At 36.4% G+C, this 24,828-nt stretch overlaps 1 protein-coding gene across 2 annotated transcripts; it reads right to left on the reverse strand.

Moving 5' to 3' along the window:
* Positions 1–300: 300 nt before the first annotated feature.
* Bel (belle) lies at positions 301–23,441 on the reverse strand. Of its 2 annotated transcripts, none has more exons than XM_064066360.1 (6): positions 23,130–23,440; positions 22,720–22,916; positions 13,530–13,929; positions 13,142–13,479; positions 7,950–8,971; positions 301–1,614 (listed from the first exon to the last, which is right to left on the reverse strand). In XM_064066360.1, the coding sequence occupies exons 1-6, from the start codon at positions 23,172–23,174 to the stop codon at positions 1,520–1,522; spliced, it is 2,097 nt and encodes a 698-aa protein (XP_063922430.1). In that variant the 5' UTR covers positions 23,175–23,440; the 3' UTR covers positions 301–1,519. The 2 variants fall into 2 exon arrangements, with proteins under 2 accessions (XP_063922430.1, XP_063922431.1); XM_064066361.1 differs by lacking the exon at positions 301–1,614 and adding an exon at positions 7,396–7,607 and having other exon boundaries at positions 23,130–23,441.
* Positions 23,442–24,828: the final 1,387 nt, after the last annotated feature.

The following is a 24,828-nucleotide window of genomic DNA, read 5'->3' on the forward strand; positions in this document are numbered from 1 at the left end:
AAGTGACTTACAATTATAACGTCAAACGTGTAATTTAAATAGCACTTAGAATTGACTTTAATTAGGAAAGTTCCGATAACCCCCGTATTACACTTCGAACAGCTTAATTTACGCCCATAAATAATGGTAAACGTAGCACTTTAACATTATCAGTACTTTTTGCCCACACACCGTACTTAATTAGCGAATTCCTGTGTTCGGCAACTAATAAGAGATACCACAATAGCGCTGCGACGATAATTTAAAAGACAATTAAAAATAAAGATGTACATAGAGGGGGTGGTGTGAAAAAAAGTCGAGTGGAGTTGAAATATCTTTTATTTATCATCAATAATGCCGTAACAGCATTTTCTACCAGAACAAGTTGTAAATGCATTAAAATAAGTTATAAATACTCTCGACACACATGAGATGAGAGTAACGGAGCATTTTGCCATCCCTTTAAATTCCAACTAGTAACAACCCGCCCCCGGTCGGCTCGGCGTCCCCGGTGTGGGGGCGGCGAGCCGCCCCGGGGCGCTTGAATCGCAGCACGGTTGCAGTCACAGCTCCTAAAATAGTTATAAACGAGAATCACATTCTGTTAGAATAGGCACCAATTTTCTAACCATATCACAGGGAGTGCGAATCAAACAACATCTGCGAGACGAGACGAGACGAAACGAAACCGAACGGAACCGCCCGAAGGAAAGTGAGGTTAAGTAGGAGGCACGAAATATGTGCCCACTCTAACATGGCGAACTTCACTAAGACCGACTTACGCTACGTTAATTATTGTTCGTACGCTAAGATTTATCCGCGACTGCACTGACGATGCCAACCATATGCTACGTATCTTAACCTTTACGTTAGATCGGTAAATATCACAGTCGTATACAGAAGAATACTCTTAGCGCCTCTCAGCTGTAACTGCAACGCTATTTGAGCCCTACCCCCAATTCGGTCATGTCCGACAGTGAGACTAGAACGTCTTCGATAAGTTTAACGTTTCGTCAATAAATAAGAGATACATCTTTTTGGCTCAGCAATACTTAAAAGTCGCAGTTTATTCAAGATCACGTGCTATCGGTACTGGGGATAGCAAAATATAAATTACATACCCATTTGCACAATGTGTACATGCGTCCGTCGCCCCGGGGGGCGCCAACAACTAAAGAAAACCACACACTCGATTATGCCAATACAAACTATAATTGCGGAAATGTTTTTGTTCCTTAAATCTCTAGCAATAACTAGATTATCTACTGTAATCGTAATTAATTCATTTATGCATAGTATGTGTGTCAGTGAAGTGTATTACAATCATCCAGGCTGAGTAACGGCGACAACGACGAGCAATAAATTAACTATGTAAAAAAAGAAAACGAGATGAAGAAAGAAGTGTAAAACTTCATGTAATGCCCCTGCAAATAAAGTTACACACACGCACATAAAATAAAAAGTTGAACGCCTGGATGGTCTGGGGGGAACCGCTATTGCAATGGGGTAGTCTATTGAAAGAAAAACTTGGATTACTTCGTTAATTTTCCCACCAGTCGTCGCGACTGTTGGCGTTCGAGTTGGAGTTGTAGTTACCGCCAAAGTTGCCGCCGCGGTCCATGCCGTAGTGGCCACCTGAAACAAAGTCCACGGATTAGCAACCGCACACCGACACGCGGCTCGCCAACCGCGTTGGCACCGCACCTTACAAACATATATACTTAATTATTCTTGAACTTGAACTGTCACGTCAATTTTTTGTATCATTATTGAATGGACTTTTAAAGATAGTGTCATTGTTTATCGAGTTACTATCACATTGATGCTAGTCCGTAATTAACCGTAAGCTAGAAATATGAACTTATTTATAATTGTAAAATGGACGTTTTTTAACACGTGGACTGCCAGTGGAAAAGTATTGGGAAGAACATATAGTCATAACAGTAAACAACAAACCTACCGTTCGTATTGGTTAAAATGCACGTGTCTTGAAGCCGGTTTTACACTAGCGCAACTCCAGTTCTTGTTGATGTTATGACGCCATTTCCAAAAGTACTAAATATTATTTAAATTTTATAAAATGAGTTTTACCCTAGAAGTCTCGATTTTTTCTCTTGATTTCAATAAATTCGACTTATCAACTCGATAGGGCTCCAGCGCAGTTCTTAATGAAGACAATTACAAGGAGAAGATAATGAACAAAAGGAGGATTTAAATCAACAAAAGGAAGAATGGGATAAATTAAAAAATACAAACGAACATTGCAAAAATTAAAACCATTCGATTCGAGTCGAGAAATTCTCGAAAGACGTACTTATACAGGGTGTCTGGAAAATGGCGGATTAACTCTGCGTTGCGCTCTTGACAATCAACTAGTGAGTGGAAAAAACATTAAAAAATGAACTTGAAAAATTCTTTTGAGCTTTTAGTGTTTTATTTTTTGTTGAATTTGAAAAAATCTTAAGTGCAGCAGTGTTTTTGTTTTTTAATTCGGGAGTCTCTTGGGTGCACTATTTTGGGAGCCCATGGAGATTTTATTTGTAAATTATTTAAACAATTTTGGGGGACTTTGGTGTTCTATTTTTGGAAAATTTAAAACAATCTTGAGGTTCTAGATATTCCTGCTTGGAAAGAATTTGAAAGTACGCTGGAACCTCTAGTGTCTTTTCTTATAATAATTTAATTAAATTTCCTAGAGGATAAGTCATTTGCCAAACTCACTCTTATCTTAACAGGTACTAGCCCCGCCCACCCACCCTCTCTTTTCTTAGAAGGTTTGTCATTTGCTTTTATTTACACAATGGGGTACCATCATAAAACCGAATTAGAACTGGGGAAACTATATCTTAGAAGGTATTAGCCCTCTCAAAAAAAAGGGCGGGTGGGCCGGGCTAGTAGACGCAATTTCATTTGCCAATGTTAGTCTTATCTTAGTAGGTACTAGCCCCGCCCACCCACCCTCTTTTTTGTTGGAGGATATGTCATCTGCAAAAATCAGTCTTATCCTAGCAGGCACTAAACCCGCCCACCCACCCTCTTCTCATTCTAAGTACTAAATTTGTTTCTGTTCAGTATAAGATCATTCATTTCATTCAGTTCGCATAAAATCAATCACTGAAAAGGAGACTGGGTGGGTGGGCGGGGCTAATAACTTTCTTCTGTCGAGTGGGAGTGGAATCTAATAATGGAATAATGGAACAAAAATTAATAATACTTTTTTTTTCATCGACAACATTTTTTTAAAAAGAGCTATTTTGACGAAACTCTAACATACAACAATTACAATTAGCGATTTTCGAAAAACGGTAGAAATTTCCGAAGAACCGAAGGCGAAAATGACTTCTGGATGTCGAAATCTACAATTAAATGTCTTCAACTTACTTTCGGATATATTTGAAAAATGGTAGAAAATGTCAAAAATGCGAAAATCAGTATTATTTTATCAAATACTAACCCCGCCCACCCACCCTCTATTTTCTTAGAGAGTATGTGATTTGCCAAAATCATTATTATCTTAACTAGTACTAGCCCCGCCCACCCGCCCTCTATTGTCTTGGAAGATATGTCATCTGCCAAAATTAGGCTTATCTTAGCAAGTACTAGCATCGACCCAGCCTCTTTTTTGTTAAATCATATGTCATCTGCAAAAATCAGTCTTATCCGAGCAGGCACTAATCCCGCCCACCCGCCCAGTCTTTTCTTAGAAGGTATCTCATTTGCCAAAATCACTCTTATCATGACAGGTACTAGCCCCGCCCACCCACCCTCTTTTTTGTTACGGGATACGTCATCTGCAAAAATCAGTCTTATCCTAGCAGACACTAACCCCGCCCACCCGCCCAGTCTTTTCTTAGACGGTGTGTCATTTGCCAAAATCAGTCTTATCTTAGCAAGTACTAGCACCGCCCACCTACCCTCTTCTCATTCTAAGTACTAATTTTGTTTCTGTTCAGTATAAGATCATTCATTTCATTCAATTCGCATAAAATCAATAAGTGAAAAGGAGACCGGGTGGGTGGGCGGGGCTAATTATTTTCTTCTGTCGAGTGGGAGTGGAATCTAATAATGGAATAATGGAACAACAATTAATAATAATTTTCCTTTTTCATCGACATCATTTTTATAAAGAGCTATTTTGACGAAACTCTAAAAATTGTTGTATTTCAATGAGCGATTTTTGAAAAACGGTAGAAATTTCCGAAGAAACGAAAGCGAAAATAACTTCTGGATATCGAAAGCTACAATAAAATGTCTTCAACTTACTTTCGGATATATTTGAAAAATGGTCGAAAATGTCAAAAATGGGAAAATCAGTATTATTTTATCAAATACTAACCCTGCCCACCCACCCTCTATTTTCTTAGAGAGTATGTGATTTGCCAAAATCATTATTATCTTAACTAGTTCTAGTTCTCTATTGTCTTGGAAGATATGTCATCTGCCAAAATTAGGCTTATTTTAGCAAATACTATCCCCGCCCACCCGCCCTCTATATTCTTGGAGGATATATGATTTGCCAAAGTTAGTCTCATCTTAGCAAGTACTAGCCCCGCCCACCCCGTTCTTCTCATCCTGCCGACTAATTTTAATTCTCCTCAGCGTAAGATCATTCATTGCATTCAGACCGAATCAAAAGCGTCACTGAAATAAAGGCAGGGTGGGTGGGCAGGGCTAATCATTTGTTTTGTTATACTATTTGCTATAAAATTTATTTCTTATTTCGTGCACTTGGCCTGACTTGACCTAACGTGATCTGACCTGTCCTGCACTCACTATCGTCTCAAAAAAACAAATTTTAAACATTCCTGTGAACATATGAAAACCACAAAGTACATTCTTAAAACAGCTGTATTTTCTGAAAAATTAACAATAATTTCCTTTTTTATCTACCAAAATTTGTTACCAAACTATTTTAACGGAACTGTACTTGCCAAGATAAAACCGATATTGCCAAATGGCATATCCTTGAAAAAAATCAAGGGTGGGTGGGCGGGGCTAGTACTCGCCAAGATAACACTGATTTTGCCAAATGATATTTTTTGTTAGGGGATATGTCATCTGCAAAAATCAATCTTATCCTAGCAGGCACTAATACCGCCCACCCGCCCAGTCTTTTCTTAGAAGGTATCTCATTTGCCAAAATCATTCTTATCTTGACAGGTACTAGCCCCGCCCACCCACCCTCCCCTTTCTTGGAGGATTTGTCATTTGCCAAAATCGATCTTATTTTAGCAGGTACTAGCCCCACCCCCAGTCCTCTATTTACTTAAAGGGATCTCATTGGTCAAAATCAGTCTTATAGTTTCCCCAGTTCTAATTCGGTTTTATGATGTGCTAAAGATAACTTCCTTAACAATAGGTTACTACTGGCGATGAAGGAACAGTCATAATTTATATTCTATATAAAGGTGACGGCATGGGTAAGTCCTTATTTATGACTGGCCCATCACCAGCAAGTGTTCTATTGTTAGGGAAGTTAACTTCTACACAATATTATAAAACCGAATTGGAACTGGGGAAACTATATCTTAGCAGGCCTCTAAAACAATAGAGGGTGGGTGGGCGGGGCTAATAATTGCCAAGATAAGGCTGATCTTGCCAAATAACATACCCTCTAGGAAAATAAAGGGTGGGCGGGTGGGGCTAGTACTTGCCAAAGTAAGACTGATTTTGGTAATGACCTCCTCTCTAAGAAAATAAGGGGCGGGTGGGCGGGGCTAGTACTTGCTAAGATAAAAATGATATTGCCAAATGGCATACCCTCGAAGAAAATAAGGGTGGGTGGGCGGGGCCAATACTTGCCAAGATCTAGATAAATGTTAGAATCAACATTTAAAATTTCGCAGTAGCCAAGAATCAGTAGTTTGGACATCTTTTTTATAAAATCATCCAAAAGTCAGATGAAAACGGTAATACCTATATTTTCGTATTCTATGAGATCTGACATACTAAAAAAACGTGAAAGATCATCGCAGTGAGATTTTTTCCTTAGGAATCGTTTGGGAAGAAAAAATTATATTTATATAATTTTGAAAAAAATTGGTAAAAATTTGACGCCGAATAATTAAAAAAAATCAAAATATCAACTACAAGCGGTTCTTCAAAAAATGTTTCTGATGTTTAGTGAAAAAAGTATGGTGTTCATTTCCAGCTCCAATTTTTTTTCTCGTAAACGCATTCTTGGCGAAATTCAGAATTTCTGCGTCGATTTGAAAGTGATTTTTTTTTTTAAATCGTAAAAATTGCCATATTTCAATTGGCGATTCTGGAAAAATGATGAAACGGAGCCGAAAATGACTTAGATGTTGAAATATACCAGAAAATGGCTTTAACTATGTTTCGAAAATGGTTGAAAAATGATCGATAATGCCAAAAGTGCTAAAAATAGTCTTATCTTATGAAATACTAGCCCCGCCCACCCACCCTCTATTCTGTTAAAGGGTGTCATTTGCCAAAATCAGTCTTATTTTAACAAGTACTAGCCCCGCCCACCCACCCTCGATTTTTATGAAAGATATGTGATTTGCCGAAAACAGTCATATCTTAGCTAATACTAGCCCCGCCCACCCCGTTCTTCTCATCCTGCCGACTAATTTTAATTCTCTTCAGCATAAGATCATCCATTTCATTGGGATCGAATTAAATCAATCACTGAAATTTTAATCATTTCTGTGAACATATAAACAGCTGTATTTTCTGGAACAAAAATTAAAAATAATTTCCTTTTTTATCTACAAAAATTTCATACCGACCTATTTTGACGGCACTGTACTTTCCAAGATAAAACTGATATTGCCAAATGACATATCCTCGAAAAAATTAAAGGGCGGGTGGGCGGGGCCAAGATAAGTTTTTGTTAATAATTTATAAATGTCTTACTAAATTTTTTTTGGGGGGTTTAATTATTAATGAAAAATAACGGCTTCTTTTATTAATAACAATGCATAACTATTAATAACTGTTGGACGTTATGGTTGTCTTAAAAAAATAAAAAAATAAAGGTGGGTTTCCGCGACCATAGTTACTAAAAAATCAGAAAGTCAGCGAGGTATTCACGCATTGGGTGCCCGCCGTGTTGCCAATTTTATTTTTATATATATAGAGAATTCTCGAAACCCCCGTAGATCACGTACTGAAGAGTTAATCCACCATTTTGCAGACACCCGGTATCTTATAAAAACAAATATGCGATCCAAGTTGACACTAGAAAGTTGTGGCGGTAGCTCGGAGGTGCTAAGCACTTTCGACACCATTTTGTATGCAATTCAACTTGTCATTACATTCGGTTTTTATAGTATACGATTATAAGAACTGAACTAAGAAGGGAGATTTATGTAAAGTACTCAAATAAATCAATCGACATCGTTGAAAGCTCTACCAGGATTCAGAAAATGGTAACACTGAAACTGCATCACAAATATGTAACTGTCTTTTATTATATTAAAACTCAAATTCCTGGTAAACCATATTTTTAAAAGTGCTGCGTTGTGTTATCCATTTTTAAACTTACTCGTGTGTTTTTTGATTATAAAGTACTTTTGATTATTTTCCGTTATTCCAAACTATGTCTACAATAATAACTTCCATGGTGAAGACGTCCATCTAGTCAAATGCCGGATGCCACAACACTGTTGGAAAAAAACCAAACTAAGAAATCGTAAAAACGCATCTAGCAGCGAAGAGACAGACAGTCGAAAAATTTCAAAAAATCATGCTTTTACAAATTTTGGAAAACATTTACAATCGTATCTTACAAAAAACAAATCTATAACAACTTCAAATCAACAACGTGAACAACCTCAGCAGAGGACGTAGCCGCTCCCTGCGTACTTCATCTTCCCGACTCTGCTTAGCAACTCCCAAACAAAAACCGCCACATACACGTAAAATTTATTTTTCTGCCATCAATTACATTCTTCAATTCCACCTACGGCCGCCGGACTTACGCGCTCCCATAAACTTCAACTCACCTCCATTATTTCCGAATCCGTTATTCCCATACCCAGCACTTCCTCCTCCAGATCTCTGACTTCTCGACGGTCCTCCTCCCGACTGCTGTCGGTAATCTCTCCCGCCGAAACTGCTACCCCCGCCGCTCCCGTAGCGACTCTTGCCCCCGCGCCGCCCCGAGCTCGGCATCCGCCCGTCGGCCGCCACGCCCTCCAACCAACTCGGGTACTCCTGCTTGGCCTCAATCAACAAATCCAACAACCCGCTCGCCAAATTCCTGTTCCTATCGTTAAAGAACGACGTCGCCAGCCCCAGGTTGCCCATCCTCCCGGTACGCCCGATCCGATGGACGTACTCCTCGATGTCCGACGGCAGGTCGAAATTGATCACGTGCTTGACGTGCGGTATGTCCAACCCTCTGGCCGCCACCGCCGTCGCCACCAGGATCGGGGTGTTCCCTGAACGGAACTGCTTCAGCGCGTCCTCGCGCTCCCGCTGGCTGCGGTCCCCGTGGATGGACGTCACGGGATAGCCCTCCATGTGGAGGAACTCCTCCAAGGAGTCGGCCCCCTTCTTGGTCTCGACGAAGACGAGCGTCAGGCTCTCGGAGGACGGTTGGGTCAAGTCGGCGGCGTTCAGCAGGTCGAGCAAAAAGGAGCGCTTGTCGTGCTCCTCGACCCACACCACCTTCTGGGTGATGTTCTCGGAGGTGGAGCCGACGCGGCCCACCGCCAGGAAGATGTAGTTGTCGAGGAAGTCGCGGGCGAGCATCTGGATGGGGCCGGGGAACGTGGCCGAGAACATGAGGGTCTGGCGCTCGCCGGTCTTGGGCATGGTCTCTTTCTCGACGATGCGCCGGATCTGCAGCTCGAAACCCATGTCGAGCATGCGGTCGGCCTCGTCGAGGACGAGGTAGCGGCAGTAGTCGAGGCCGATGCGGCCGCGGTCGATCATGTCGAGGAGGCGGCCGGGGGTGGCGACGAGGAGGTGGCAGCCGCGGTCAAGGTCGCGCATCTGGTCGCCGATGTGGGCGCCGCCGTAGCTGCAAAAACAAAACACTAATTGATAGATGTTTTTGATCACAACGGTTTCCCAACCTACACATTTTTCGACTGTAGTAATTAATATACAGGGTGTTCAATTAAGTGGAATTAAGGACACGCGTCTGAAATAAATTACGACCTACTCAACAGAAAGCAAGAGAAATTGAACAATCTAAAAATTAAACAATTTAAAAATCGAAACATCAAGGAAAACAAAAAATTAACGCAACATCTAGAACTTAAAAATTGAAAAATTAAAATACCTATCGAAAAATTGAAAAACCGAGAAATCGAAACATCAATAAATGGAAAAATTGAAGAACCGAAACATTGCAAAATCCCAGAACTGAAATACTGAAAAACTGAAAAATGGAAGGAAAATTGAAAAATCGAAAAAATGAAAAAATTCAAAACTGAAATCTTGAAAAACTGAAAAATGGAAAGAAAATTGAAGAATCGGAAAAGTGAAAAAATCCAAAACTGAAACATTGAAAAATCCAGAAATCGTAAAATTGAAAAATCACAATTGAAGAAAGAATTGAAAAATCAAGAAATAGAGAAATGGGAAATCAAAAAATCAGTTAATCGAAAAATTGAAAAATTGAAAAATTCAGAAACGTAAAAAATTAAAAACTGAAAAATAAAAAAAATTAAAATCGTAAAACTGAAATGTCGTGAAGTTAATAAATTGAAAAACTGAACATTTTTGAAAAAAAAAAATCGTATCAAAAACTGAAAATTCAAAAAATCGAGAAATTGAACAACCAAAAAATCAAAACATTGAAATCCCAGTAAGTTAATAAATAGGAAAATTTAAAAAACAAAAAAAATCTAAGCCTGAAAACTCAGAAAATTGATGGTCGAGAACAAAAAATCTAAAATTTAAAAATTCGACAAATTGAAAAATCATGGAACTGCAAAATCGAAAAGTCGAGATAGTGAGAAATCTAAAAGCCTAAAACTTTAAAAACTGAAAAATCAAAATATTGAAAAATTTAAAAACCTAAAAATGGAAGGAAAATTAAAGAATCGAAACAGTGAAAAAATCCCAAACTGAAACATTGAAAAATCGAGAAATGGAAAAATGGGAAAATCAAAAAAATTAGTCTAAAGAGTTTAGCCAGTACTTCCCTGCTATCGGAAACGTGACGACTGCATGCCTATTATGTTTTTTTTTCACATTAGATTTCAAAGCATTCGGTTTTGTAGTTCCTGATTAAATCAATAAAATAAATTTGCGCATTCATTAAATTTTTTGAGTCACCCTGTATATCCGAATCCAAAAAATATTAATGGAATGATAAATTACAAGAAGAGACTCATCATATTTTGTAAATTTTAAATAGGATTATACGGCAAACTTTTGAGCTGACGTCATCAATTTTTTGGAGGGGATAAGCAAATATATTTGGACTAAAAATTTATTATGCTCTTTATAACCTTAAAACATTTGCAAGATTTTAAAGCATTGGGTTCTGTAGTTCCTGATTAAATCAATAAAATAAATTTACGCATTCATTAATTTTTGGGGTCATCCTGTATATGCAAATCCAAAAAACATGAATGGAATGATAAATCACAAGAAGAGACTCATCATATTTTATACAATTTAGATAGGATTTATTCAGCAAAATTTTGAGGTGACGTCATCAATTTTTTAGAGGAGATAAGTAAATATATTGTGATTAAAACGGTCCTGGTTTAATAACAAAAAAATATTGTTCGTCTATAAAACAAGCTCGTCTTAGACAAAGTATTCGTAAAAAAATATGTCGTAAAAAAATGTACGTAGGTATGCTGGTCCCGACTGCGATTATGGTTTAAATATTTTTTAAAATCCTGTCATGGATGTAGAAACATTTGTGACAGCCAAAGAGGTTTTTCTGAGAAAATTATCTTTGAATTTAGACCAAATTGAAATAGACACTAGGCAACAGGCACATTTGGGCAAAAGAAAGAGAAATTAGGGTTACGGCTTCAAATTTTGGACGTATTTACAAATTTAGACCGACTACAGCAATAGCTAAAACTGTGGAGTCTCTGTTGTACAGTAGATTTAGAGGTAATAGTCATACATACTATGGACAGCAAAGTGAGGAAAAAGCTGTCAAGTGTTTTGAAATAAATAAAAATATAAAAACTGAACGGTGTGGCTTGTTTATTTCAAAACAATTTCCTTACTTGGCTGCTAGTCCAGACAGGGTTCTAGAGGATAGGAGTGCATTAGTCGAAATTAAATGCCCTTCAAAATCGCAAGATTTGTCTCCCGAAGAAGCGGTTAGAAAAAAAATAATCAAATTTTGTACATTGACAGACAGAGAATTGAAACTAAAATAAGAATCATGATTACTACTTTCAAGTCCAGGGACAAATGCTTGTTACGGGTATTTCACAAGTTTATTTTGTTGTGTGGACACCCAATGGAATAAATATAGAAAAAATTTATAAAGACGAAGAAATATATGTAAAATGTATTATTGCCCGAAATAATTGATTCAAGAAGAAAGAGGAACCTGCCTTTGTGAGAGATTGTTTTAAAATAAATAAAATTTGTTTCTATTTTTTATGTACTTTCATAATTTATTAGGAGTACATTTTTCATCACCAAGACTTGCATATTTTTATTATAAATATATTTTGAAAATGATCTCTCGGCAAATGAAAACATATACGAGTACTGTTTTCGAGTATAAGTAGTAGATACACTTAGCTACTTATACGTGTTAAACAAAAGCTGTATTTTATATATTTTTTATTATTATTATAAATATGTTTATTAGTTTTATTAATTAAGAAAGCAAAATATATATTAACAATAATATTACAATGAATTTTTAGTAATCATGTGTATTGAATTCAGGATCCTGAGTGGAGTAAAAATATTATAGTTCCCCAGTTTTAATTCGGTTTTATGATAGTACCTCATTGCGTAAAAGTTAATTTTCTTAACAATAGATTACTACGGCCGGTCCTGGCGGCTTGTTATAAAGCTGAGTTCCTTGCCATAAATTAGAAAAATCAGCCGAGAATTCTAACAATCAGCTTATGGTAAAGCAGGCCATAAGGGTTTTACCTGAAAGTCGCTTCCGTAAATTTTAGTGGCGCTCCTATCGGCAAAGTACTGAACTAACTGCTCAAATTCTGTCGAATTGATACCCATTTTTTTCAATAACTGTTAGTTTTGGTTAAAAACTCTGCTAACCAATAGATCATTAATTTTCCTCTGATATTCCTGTTAAAATTATTCGACGTATTTTGCATTAATTTGTGGTATATTTTGATTTTAATAAACACATTATTATTTAAACAAATTGTACTACTAACAAACATTTAATGCTTCTGCGCCCTGTAAAAAGTGATGTTTTATCCATGTGCGAATTTTCAAGCGATTTTATGATGGTTATGACTCAAAAACCTTGAAAAGAAAACAGAAAATGGTGCTTTTTTACGATATTTCTCAGCCATATTTTTTTAGTTGATTGAACTGGTCTCTGCGCCCTAGAATATGAAAAAAGCTGCAGTTTGATGTATGACACATCTATATTAATATCATTTTTTCATACAAAAAACCAAAAAAATGTTATATCTCGTCTAGCAAGTCCCCTTAAGTTTGCTGTTCACGATAATCTCATTAATTTTATTAAACAGAGAAAAAAGGTAAAATATAGTTGTATGCTTCTTGGAGTTGCGTACAGAAGAATTAATTCCAACTATACAGTGTTCTATTTTTAGGGCGTAACATGCAATTTTGTTTTTTCTAATAGAAGAATACCCTATATATTTTTTGATAATCTGATTGGCCTCTGCGACTTTATAACCACAGTTTATTTTTGATATTCAAATTCAAAGTTACCAATTTTGTAAAAACAAAAAAAATCACCATAGATTTACTTTTAATATTTCATGCAGAGATATTGGAATAACATGGCAACGTTGCATGGGAATTTCAAAAATGAACTATGAAGCCCAAGAAAAAAAATTGCTTCATTGGGCAATACATCGTATCTTTTAAAATACACCCTGTATAAACTACAGAAAATATTTAATAGTGCAGCGTGTAGAATAAAACCAAACCCGTCGAGACTTAATTCTCACAAGCGACCCCAGTTTGGAAATGATCCATTACCGCACATGTGAAAAAAATCCAACATTTCTCACGCGATACTTACACAACGCACGGGCGCACCCGCGACCTATAAGCAAACTTCTTGCTTTCGTCGTAAATTTGCGTGGCAAGTTCTCTGGTGGGTGCCAGGACGAGCCCGAGTGGATACTGCTTACGTCGGCTGCGTCCATGGGTAATGATCGGAGGTCCATTTTCGTACATTTGATTCAAAATGGGCACTAAGAACGCTGCAGTCTTACCAGACCCTGTCTGGGCGCAAGCCATTACATCTCGCTTGCCTACAATTATCGGAATTGCGTATTTTTGTACTGGAGTCGGAGTATCATAACGAGCTAAGCTTATGTTGTTCCGGATGATCTCAGTCAACTGTACTTCCTCAAACTGGAACAAAACGAGTCAAGACACCTCGAAAACGTCACCGAAAAACTCACAGATGTAATGTGACGCGGGACTTTATCCCCGGTTGCTTCAACAGGTATATCTTCGTACTTGCTGAAGTTGATGCCCGTGTTGCCAGTGCCGAAGAGGTCCTGCTCGACCCTCTCGTCCCTCGGCATCGGTACAGTCCAGTCGTTCTCGTTGCGACGATCGCGGTTGTCGTTCCAGCGTCCACCGCCGCCGCCGCCACCGCCGCCGCCGCCGCCACCTCCGCTCTCGTTGCGGGTTTCGTTCCAGCGGCCGCCGCCTCCCTCTCGCTGCGGCTTCTCGGGCTCCTGCCAACGATCATTACGGGGCAAGTCACGCTCCCGTTCCTGATAGCGGCTACCGCCTCTACCCCAATCATCTCGCTCGAACGTCTCGCCGTTTTGGAAGTTGTCACGACGATTCCTGCTGCAATTGGAGAACAACAAGTCAGCAAATTGAGTCCAAAAATTGTCGTGGATATTCAGTCAGAGAGCTTTGATTTGTATGAGTCAGGTCAGATTTCTTTGGTGATCATTTTTATCAAAAATTAACCAATAAAGTTAACTAATTCATTATTTTTTTTTAATTTACGTAAAAAAAATTTACGTATAATATAACAAAACAAACCTAAGTAACGTCACTGATCATTCATTCATAAACGTTCTTACATGACCGTATTATTTAAAAAAATATTTAAAATGCGAGCGCAGGGAGCACATTTAGGTGTTATTCAGTGTTCTCGAGAAGCTAAGTTGTTTTTTTAAGTCTCGAAATTTATTCTTATAATAGAACCCAACAACTTCGCTGAGACTCTTTCCTGCACACTTGTAAGAGAATAAAGCTGAAAAAAAAGGTTAAAATGCGAGCGCAGCGAGCACGTTCAGGTGCAATTTAAAAAAATTATTCATTGGTATCCCTGAGAAGCTAAATTATCAATAAAAAGTTGTTATTTAAAAATGTGAGTTTAAAAATTGTTTGTCATCACTATAAGGGACTGAAATGTCCTGAACGTGCTCGCTACGCTCCCATTTTAGAGGTTGCTTTTTTCTGGGTAATTTACCTTCACAGGGAGATGCCAATAATAATTATTATAATTAAAACTAGGTGTCCTTGCTGATCATTCATTCGTAAATTTTTCCAAGGTACTAAATTAATAATAATAATAATAATAAAAAAAAAAAACATCTGGAATGCGAGTGCAGCGAGCACATTTACGTGTTGTCAAAGTTATTTGTCGGTGTCCCTGAGAAGCTAAATTATTATTAACGAGAAAATTTTTTAGTGCCTAAAAAGTCATTCTTGAAAATGTTTGTGAATATTAAAGTCAGCAACCTGAACGTGCTCGCTGCGCTCGCATTCTATACATTTATTTTTGAAGTAATAAATCTAGAACCGACACAGTTCGCCGAGATTCTTTAGTTACTTATCCGACTCTAAACTGTAAAAAAAGAACGTTTAGAATGCGAGCGCAGCGAGCAGGTTCAGGTGCACTTTAAAAAATTATTCATTGGTATCCCTGAGAAGCTAAATTAACAAGAAAAAAATTGTTATTTAAAAATCTAAGTTTAAAAATTGTTTGTCATTACTGTAAGGGACTGAAACATCCTGAACGTGCTCGCTACGCTCGCATTGTAGAAGTTGCTTTTTTCAGAGTAATTTACCTTAACTAAATTTAAAATCATTATTTTCCCAGACTCACCAGTTGATTCTTAAGAGCCATTTTCCAGACACCCGGTATAATAATGCTACAATAACAATTATAAATAATGTTCATAATATTTTGTTCGATAGTGGTTTAATTAATAATTGAGAAGGCAAACTAGTTCAAATCAATAGACAAAAATGTATTTTGCAATTACTCCGCCCCTCGGTCTAACAACCAATGTTAAATTCATCACAATTGAGACTGGGGCGGGTGGGTGGGGCTTAAATTTTCCTTTTTTTTTTTTAATATATAGGATTTTCTTTCAACAATGGGATAGTTAAACATATTGTCAGTTTCTTGTTGGGAAAAAAAACTTGATATATTAAGAAAAAAATTGGTCTAAAGAGTTTAGACAGTACTTCCCTCGCTGTCGGAAACGTGACGACTGTATGCCTATTATGTTTTTTTTTCGCAGTGGATTTCAAAGAATTCGGTTTTGTAGTTCCTGAGTAAATCAATAAAATAAATTTACGCATTCATTAATTTTTTTGAGTCACCCTGTACATTCAGATCCAAAAAATATGAATGGAGTGATATTTCACAAGTACAGACTCATCATATTTTGTACATTTTAGATATGATTTATTCCACAAACTTTTGAGCTGACGTAATCAAGTTTTTGGAGGGGATACGCAAATATTTTTTGACTAAAGATTTATGATGCTCTTTATAGCCTTAAAACATCTGCAACATTTCAAAGCATTCTGGTTAGCAGATTAAAAATTAAATTTCAAAATGTTGTTTTATAATTTTGATTTTTTTTCCAAAAATCTGGACGTTTCGGGTGAAAAGTCGATTCAGAGTTGCAAACTACATGTGTAGGACTATGTTATTTTATACAATTGAAAACCCATTTACTATGTACAATTTTGAAGTGACGTCATCGCATTAGTGGTGGGGATGATTAGACAAATTTTGGTTAGCGTTTTACCATCTACATGATATTCTTAATATAAGTACAAAATTTCACAACAATCGGTCGAGTACTTTCGGAGATTATCTGTCTAATAAAATCCGGGACAACAGACGGACAGACGGACAGACGGACGGACAGACAGACGGAAATGGGAGACCTATTTCTTCGTCTTCTAGGGGTCATGAAAGATCGAGAAAACGTAAAAGTAGAGAGTCGGCCGACGGACTCGATTACAATACTTCCTTTGCTTACGCTCGGGAAGTAAAAATGGACAAAATCTAAGCCCCGCCCACCCACCCCTTTTCAATTGTGATGAATATTTTATTCATCGTGAGCTAAAGGGCGGAGTTTGGCTGCAAAATGCTCATTTTACTACAAGAAATTATCATATGAAATCTGTTTTTAAAAACGCAGAATTTTTTAGAAAAATATTGATGTTATAATTAAACTCCGCCTTCGGTTTGATTAAAAATGAAAACTCATCACAATTGAGATCAGGGCGGGTGGGTGGAGCTTAATTTTTGTTTGTTTTTTTTTTAATATATAGAGTTTTCTTTCAACAACAGGATAGTTAAACATATTGTCAGTTTCGTGTTGGGAAAAGAAGACTTCGTTTATGAAGAAAAAATGAACAAAATACAAGCCCCGCCCACCCACCCCTTCTCATTGTGATGAATATTTTATTCATGGTGAGCTAAAGGGCGGAGTTTGGCTGCAAAATCACTACAAGAAATTACCATATGAAATGTGTTTTTAAAAAGGCTGAATTTTTTAGAAAAATATTAATGTTAGAAATAAACTCCGCCCATTGGTCTGATTAGGAATGAAAAACTCATCACAATTGAGATCAGGGTGGGTGGCCTTGGCTTAATTTTTGTTTCCTTTTTTTTTTTTTAATATATAGACCATAGAGTCTTCTTTCAACAACAGGATCGTTAAACATATTGTCAATTTCTTGTTGGGAAAAGAAGATTTTGTATATTAAGAAAACATGAACAAAATATAAGCCTACCTTTAAGAACATTAGGAATGCGAGTGCAGCGAGCACATTTAGGTGTTGTCTTTGGGAAGCTAACTTATTATTAAAGAGACAATTCTTTAGTGTGTCTTAGTCATTCTTGAAAGCGTTTGTCAATATTACTCAGCAACCTGAACGTGCTCGCTGCGCTCGCATTCTATACATTTATTTTTTTAACTAATAAATCTAGAAATCTGGATTAATTGCCATCATAGTAGAATCCCAGTAAAATAAAAAAAAATTTGCCCCGCCCACCCACCCATCCTCTCTTGTGGCGATTTTTATTTGCCTTACTTTACTTAAGGAAGCACTGTAATAGAATCAATTCCGCAAATGGCTACTTTCATGTTGTCTGGAAGTTTCATGCTCCTAGAGTATAAAACAATAGATCTCCCGTTTTCGTCCGTCTGTCTGTCTGTCTTGCGTCTACCGTTTGTGTCAAACTAAAATGTGCCTGATCAACTCCCACCAATAATGTAATGACGTCACTTCACAATTTTACATAGTAAATGTTATTAAAATTAAAAAAAAAAACACTCTTACATTTGTGATTTATGAATCTGTCTTGATTTTTTACCTTCAACAACCAAATTTTTTGAAAAAAAAAAAAATATTAAAACGAAATTGTATGACAACATTTTACTATTTAAGTTTTGCAGACGTTTTAAGGTTATCATAAGCATGGTAAAACGCTAATCAAAATGTTTTCTAAAAAAAGTTAAAATTTTGCTGGATAATATTATTTTAGTCGCTTTTTCCAGTTTTTGTCCGTTTTTTTTTCGTTTTGTAACTTTTAGGCATCTTTTAAATGGGATTTTTTTGTTATATTTTTTAACCTATCCTCATTTTTAATGTGATTTTTTTAGCTCAAAAATAAAAAATAAGAAGTGGATTAATAGTTATCATAGTAGAATCTCATAAAAATTAAAAAAAATTTGCCCCGCCCACCCACCCACCCATCCTGTCTTGTGGAGATTTTTATTTGCCCTACTTTACTTAAGGAAGCACTGTAATAGAGTCAATTCCGCAAATGGCTGCTTTCATGTTGTCAGGAAGTTTCATTTTTTGAAAAAAATAAATAAAAAAAACGAAATTGTAAGACAACATTTTATTATTTAAGTTTTGCAGACGTTTTAAGGTTATCATAAGCATGGTAAATCGCTAATCAAAATGTTTTCTCCAAAAAGTTGCCAACGCCATGTTAAAATTTTGCTGGATAATATTATTTTAGTCACTTTTTACCAATTTTTGTCCGTTTTGGAACTTTTAGGCATGTTTTAAATGGGATTTTTTGTTGTATTTTTTAGCCTACCCTCATTTTTAACGTGATTTTTTTTAGTTCAAAAATAAGAAGTGGATTAATTGCCACCATAGTAGAATCACATTAAAATTAAAAAAAAAAAAATTGCCCCGCCCACCCACCCATCCTCTCTTGTGGCGATTTTTATTTGCCCTACTTTACTTAAGGAAGCACTGTAATACAATCAATTCCGCAAATGGCTACTTTCATGTTGTCTGGAAGTTTATGCCCCAAGAGTATAAAACAATAGGTCTCCCGTTTTCGTCCGTCTGTATGTTTGAAATCATCTGCCGTCTGTGTCGAATTAAAATTTGCCTGATCAACTCCCACCAATAACGTAATGATGTCACTTCACAATTTTACACAGTAAATGTTTTTAAAATTAAAAAAAAAAAACATACTCTTACATTTGTGATTTATGAATCCGTCTGGATTTTTTACCTTCGACAACCAAATTTTTGAAAAAAAAAAAAATCGAAATTGTAAGACGACATTTTACTATTTAAGTTTTGCAGACGTTTTAAAGTTATAATTTAGTCACTTTTGTCCAGTTTTTTGTCCGTTTTTTTTTTTCGTTCTGTAACTTTTAGGCATCTTTTAAATGGGATTTTTTGTTGTATTTTTTAGCTTACCCTCATTTTTAATATGATTTTTTAGCTCAAAAATAAGAAGCTATCATGTAGAATATCATAAAAATAAAAAATTTGCCCCGCCCACCCACCCATCCTGTCTTGTGGCGATTTTTATTTGCCCTACTTTACTTAAGGAAGCACTGTAATAGAATAAATTCCGCAAATGGCTACTTTCATGTTGTCTGGAAGTTTCATGCTCCTAGAGTATAAAACAATAGGTCTCCCGTTTTCGTCCGTCTGTATGTCTGTCTACCGTCTATGTCGAACCAAAATTTGCCTGATCAACTCCCACCAATAATGTAATGAAGTCACTTCACAATTTTACACGGTAAATGTTAATAAAATTTAAAAAAACATACTCTTACATTTGTGATTTATGAATCCGTCTTGATTTTTTACCATCGACATCCAAATTTTTTGAAAAAAAAAAAAAAACGAAATTGTATAATTGTATGACATTTTACTATTTAAGTTTTGCAGACGTTTTAAGGTTATAATTTAGTCACTTTTGACCAGTTTTTTTGTCCGTTTTTTTTTTTCGTTTTGTAACTTTTAGTCATCTTTTAAATGGGATTTTTTGTTGCATTTTTTAGCCTACCCTCATTTTTAATATTATTTTTTAGCTCAAAAATAAGAAGCCATCATGTAGAATATCATAAAAATAAAAAATTTGCCCCGCCCACCCACCCATCCTGTCTTGTGGCGATTTTTATTTGCCCTACTTTACTTAAGAAAGCACTGTAATAGAATCAATTCCGCAAATGGCTACTTTCATGTTGTCTGGAAGTTTCATGCTCCTACAGTATAAAACAATAGGTCTCCCGTTTTCGCCCGTCTGTATGTCTGTCTACCGTCTATGTCGAACCCAAATTTGCCTGATCAACTACCACCAGTAATGTAGTAACGTCACTTCACAATTTTACATAGTAAATGTTATTAAAATTTAAAAAAACATACTCTTACATTTGTGATTTATGAATCCGTCTTGATTTTTACCATCGACATCCAAATTAAAAAAAAAAAAAAAAACGAAATTGTATAATTGTATGACATTTTACTATTTAAGTTTTGCAGACGTTTTAAGGTTATAATTTAGTCACTTTTGTCCAGTTTTTTGTCCGTTTTTTTTTTCGTTTTGTAACTTTTAGGCATCTTTTAAATGGGATTTTTTGTTGTGTTTTTTAGCTTACCCTCATTTTTAATATGATTTTTTAGCTCAAAAATAAGAAGCTATCATGTAGAATATCATAAAAATAAAAAATTTGCCCCGCCCACCCACCCATCCTGTCTTGTGGCGATTTTTATTTGCCCTACTTTACTTAAGGAAGCACTGTAATAGAATCAATTCCGCAAATGGCTACTTTCATGTTGTCTGGAAGTTTCATGCTCCTAGAGTATAAAACAATAGGTCTCCCGTTTTCTCTTGTCTGTATGTCTGTCTATCATCTGTCGTCTGTGTCGAACTAAAATGTGCCTGATCAACTCCCACCAATAAAATAATGACGTCACTTCACAATTTTACATAGCAATGCTATTAAAATTTAAAAAAACATTTACTCTTACATTTGTGATTTATGAATCCGTCTTGATTTTTTACCTTTAACAAATTTTTTGAAATAAATAAATAAATAAAACGAAATTGTAACACAACATTTTACTATTTAAGTTTAGCAGACGTTTTAAGGTTATCATAAGCATGGTAAATCGCTAATCAAAATGTTTTCTCCAAAAAGTTGATAACGCCATGTTAAAATTTTTCTGGATAATATTACTTGGGTCACTTTTTACCAGTTTTTTGTCCGTTTTTTTCGTTTTGTAACTTTTAGGCATCTTTTAAATGGGATTTTTTTTTGTATTTTTTAGCCTACCCTCATTTTTAATGTGATTTTTTTAGCTCAAAAATAAGAAGTGAAACAGCTATCATAGTAGAATCTCATGAAAATTAAAAAAAAGTTTGCCCCAACCACCCACCCATCCTCTTTTTTCGAAAAAAATCGAAATTGTATGACATTTTACTATTTAAGTTTTGCATATGTTTTAAGGTTACCATAAGCATGGTAAACCGCTAATCAAAATGTTTTTTAAAAAAAGTTGGTAACGCCATGTTAAAATTTATTTGGATAATTTTATTTTGTCCGTTTCCCCCTCTTTTTTAATCTTTTTTTTTAATAACTTTTTTGCCATATTTTTTAATGATGTTTTTCTGTGGTACTTTTTAGTTGGCCGTTTTTATCGGTTTATTCGAATTTAAGGAAAAAAAAAATTAAATAAAAAAAATGTATTTACCGTCTACAAAACCACAATTGTGAAAATAGACATAGACGCGGACAGACAGCAGACAGACGGAAAGGAGAGACCTATTTTCGTACTGTAGGGGTCATGAAACGTCGAGAAAACTTAAAAGTAGCCAGTCGCCCGATGGACACGATTATACTACTTCGTTAGCTTACGCACGGAATAAAAAAGTGACAAAATTAATTAAATTGTGTTAGTTGATACTGAAATACAACATGTTAACATAAATAACCTTTTAAGGACTTGTTAAAACACGAAATTGTGTTCATTTGATTTTTGTTCTGGGACATTTTTTTACATTTTGGATTTTAGCATCAATTTCCACGGAACACAAAAATAACTCATCCATTTTCTTACCACGAAATTGTAATCTCGAAATCGATCGAGATTACCAGCGATAAGAAATTTCCATTCTGGTGCTCCAAGTTATTTTTCAGAAAATGCACACTTTATTAACCAAATAACTGAACTTCGCTCTTTCACCAATACACAATTTAGGGTGCAAACAATAGGAGATAAAATTAAATTACAAACATATCTGCGATTTGTTTGGCCAAATACAAACCGAAATAACAAAATTACCCAGAAACAACTCGAAGCGAACAAAATATCGTGTAATCGTAGTATCGACTGTGCCGCCTCGTCGAAACATGAATATAATTAGAGTGTCACTGACGTCACACGTCACTCGGACGAATTTAATTCAGTCGGCTGTGACACATATTTATAGACACTCTGTACATTCACGCACCATATTTTTATAAAAGTTGATAGATTTACATTATTAATTATGCAAAACCAGCTCTTGAGCAACTCGGGTATAATTATATATTATAGTTGAGAATTTGAACGCAAATCCTACTTTCTACTTTCATGAATAAGTGGGAAATCACCGAAATAACGAGAATCGGACGAGTATTCTTCAAAGGATGTGTGACACGTGGGATTTTTCCACTGACTAATAATATTTAGGAGCGAATTCGTTACAATTATTAAAACGGTAACTCAGGCGCAGAAATATTTCTGACGTAACTAACTTTCTTTAAATTTAAAAATCCACTGATTCTTTCAACAGGTTATTTCGATTTCGGGGGTTTCAAATGGGTCAAATTGATTTGTACAAAGAAAAATTTGTTATCTGTGCAATCACTTACATACAAAATTTATCTGAGCACGTGTTTTGTATTTAATGTATCAGGATGTAATCCACCTGGTGTAGCTGGCCATGATCAATGACGCCTAGATACACTCTCTGACCGATAAATCAGTTAATAATGTCTGTGTTGGAATGGGTCACGGGTCCCCATTCCCGCACAGGTCGCCCTCTTACCACAACCCCCCGATACTAGCCTAGTGTTGAAGCTGGAAAAGTCGCCTCCTCGGTTATCTCTTCCACCTCGATTGTAGCTCCTTCCACTGCCTCCTCTCGATTCGCCACGGTCTCTATCCCTATCGTAGCTACTTTCGGATAAATTCTGTTTGTTACGCAAGTGCGGGGGCACGTAACGGCCGCTTGATGCGCGACTCTGCAAGTCCAGACCAGCAAACTGGAAAAGAACGAGTCGTCAGACAAAGACTTTCCAGGAATCGCGAAACGGGCGAATTCGCCAAGGGCGAAGCGGCCCACCAGGGCCGGACTCGGTCCTTGTGGTCCATCGCCGTCGCGATCAATAGTGGAAGTCCACACGACCTCCATTGTCAAAGGCTTCCGGGTCATAGAAACGTGGTAAACGCTGGGGATAACCTCGTAGGGCGCTTACCTGCTGCTCTAGACCTGATCCATTTTGGTTGGGTGCATTACTCATATTACTACTAATCAAGACGAGTGGTAGAAGTTTTTATCTCGAAAAACCTCTAATCTAAAACTTATGAAAAGCGTCTTTGGCAGATTCACAAGAGGCGTTTGTTCGCGATTCCGCACGACACTGATGCGCAAGTCCGGACGCTGCTGATGGCGGATGCGAGCTGGCGGTGGTCGTCTTCACAAACAAAGGAAAAGTGCACGGGGAGAGGAATTTCGACGGGTTTGTGATGGGTTTCACGCCACGAAAAAAAAGGCTTTTTGACATTGGGGAATGCCAAATGGCCTGACGGCCGCCGGAGGCGGCTAGATGATCACGGAGACTTGGCGCGGAGTGACAGCGCGCGAAAGTTTGAATCGCGCAGCCAAGCCGGCGCGCGATAAACGACCTTCATCGTACCACCATAAAGACGAAAATCGCGTGAAGAGCGGACAGATTTGTCACCGAAAGGAAAATAACAAGATGACGAATACGTCGCAAAAATCATCGGAGTTGTTTTTAATACGAAACGTCGCAACAGTTCACGAAATCGGACCGAAATAAAGTTCACAGAAGACAAAATGTGAACAATAGGAGTCATAATGGTTTCTATAGCATCAGCTGCGTTAGTGCGTATGTCGTCCGTAAGAGGTCGCTGTCTGAAATTGATTTTCATATTATCCGTTCACGATTTTTATATACTAGGGTTGGCCATGAAAACCTAGTGAGTTTGTTGGTATTCGATGCAGAAGAATCAAAATTCCCTGAACTTGAAATATAAACATTGTTGCCGATACTTTCAGTTTTCAGTAGCAATGACCAAGTTAACAGTATCCATTTCTTAGAAAGCGTAAAACTTTACGCTATTTAAAACAGTTATTCGGCTTTTTGTAAGTGTTTATTTCATATGTAAGGAACAAACACTAAAATTTCACTCGGCCTGGTTTGGGACAGTTTTCATTTGAAATGTCCTATAAAAACGAGAGAAATTGACCTAGGACGATAGTTTTTTGTTAACAATCCTTACTAGACATATTTTGTCCCTCTTATATTAAAATTTGTTTTTCAGTTCTGTTTTCTGTGTAAAAAAAAAAGTAAAAACATGCAAAAATGACGACATTTACATTGCTTCAAATTTTACTCGTTTTGTATAACTCTCCAAGTTTCGATTCTTGCGTCATTTTGTCAAAATAGAAAATATTGGTGGAATTAAAAAAAATTAGCACAACACATTCAAAATTATTCGAAAGCTATCGGTGTTTCATTTTTGATACTCTATGTAAATTGTTGAATTATAAAAATTGGTCTAACGTTATTTAGACAGCACTTTCCTCGCTCTTGAAGTCCGATATAACATATTCAGTGTTGTCTGATAATTGTAAGATTCGATTTACAGATTTTTTTGCTGATAACGCAGTAAAGAGATCCATCTGGCGAATGACCAATTTTATGTTTTCTCGAAGTTTCTCGATTTTATATCACAATTTTTGGTTTCTTTATTTCCTTTATTTTTTTGTTGTTTCTTTCGATTTACAATTTTTTATTTATTCAATTTTTTCAGGCTTTGATTTTTCAATTCTATGATTTTCCACGTTTAAAATTTTTCAATTTGCAGTTTTTGGATTTCCAGTCTTCCAATTTTTCAGTTTCTTTAATTTTCAATATTTTGATTTTACAA

The sequence above is a fragment of the Zophobas morio genome, unplaced genomic scaffold, assembly GCF_036711695.1.
Source record: "Zophobas morio isolate AGI-343-1 ecotype UQ-CSIRO unplaced genomic scaffold, CSIRO_AGI_Zmor_V1 ptg000028l, whole genome shotgun sequence".
In the NCBI taxonomy this organism is placed as follows: domain Eukaryota; kingdom Metazoa; phylum Arthropoda; class Insecta; order Coleoptera; family Tenebrionidae; genus Zophobas; species Zophobas morio.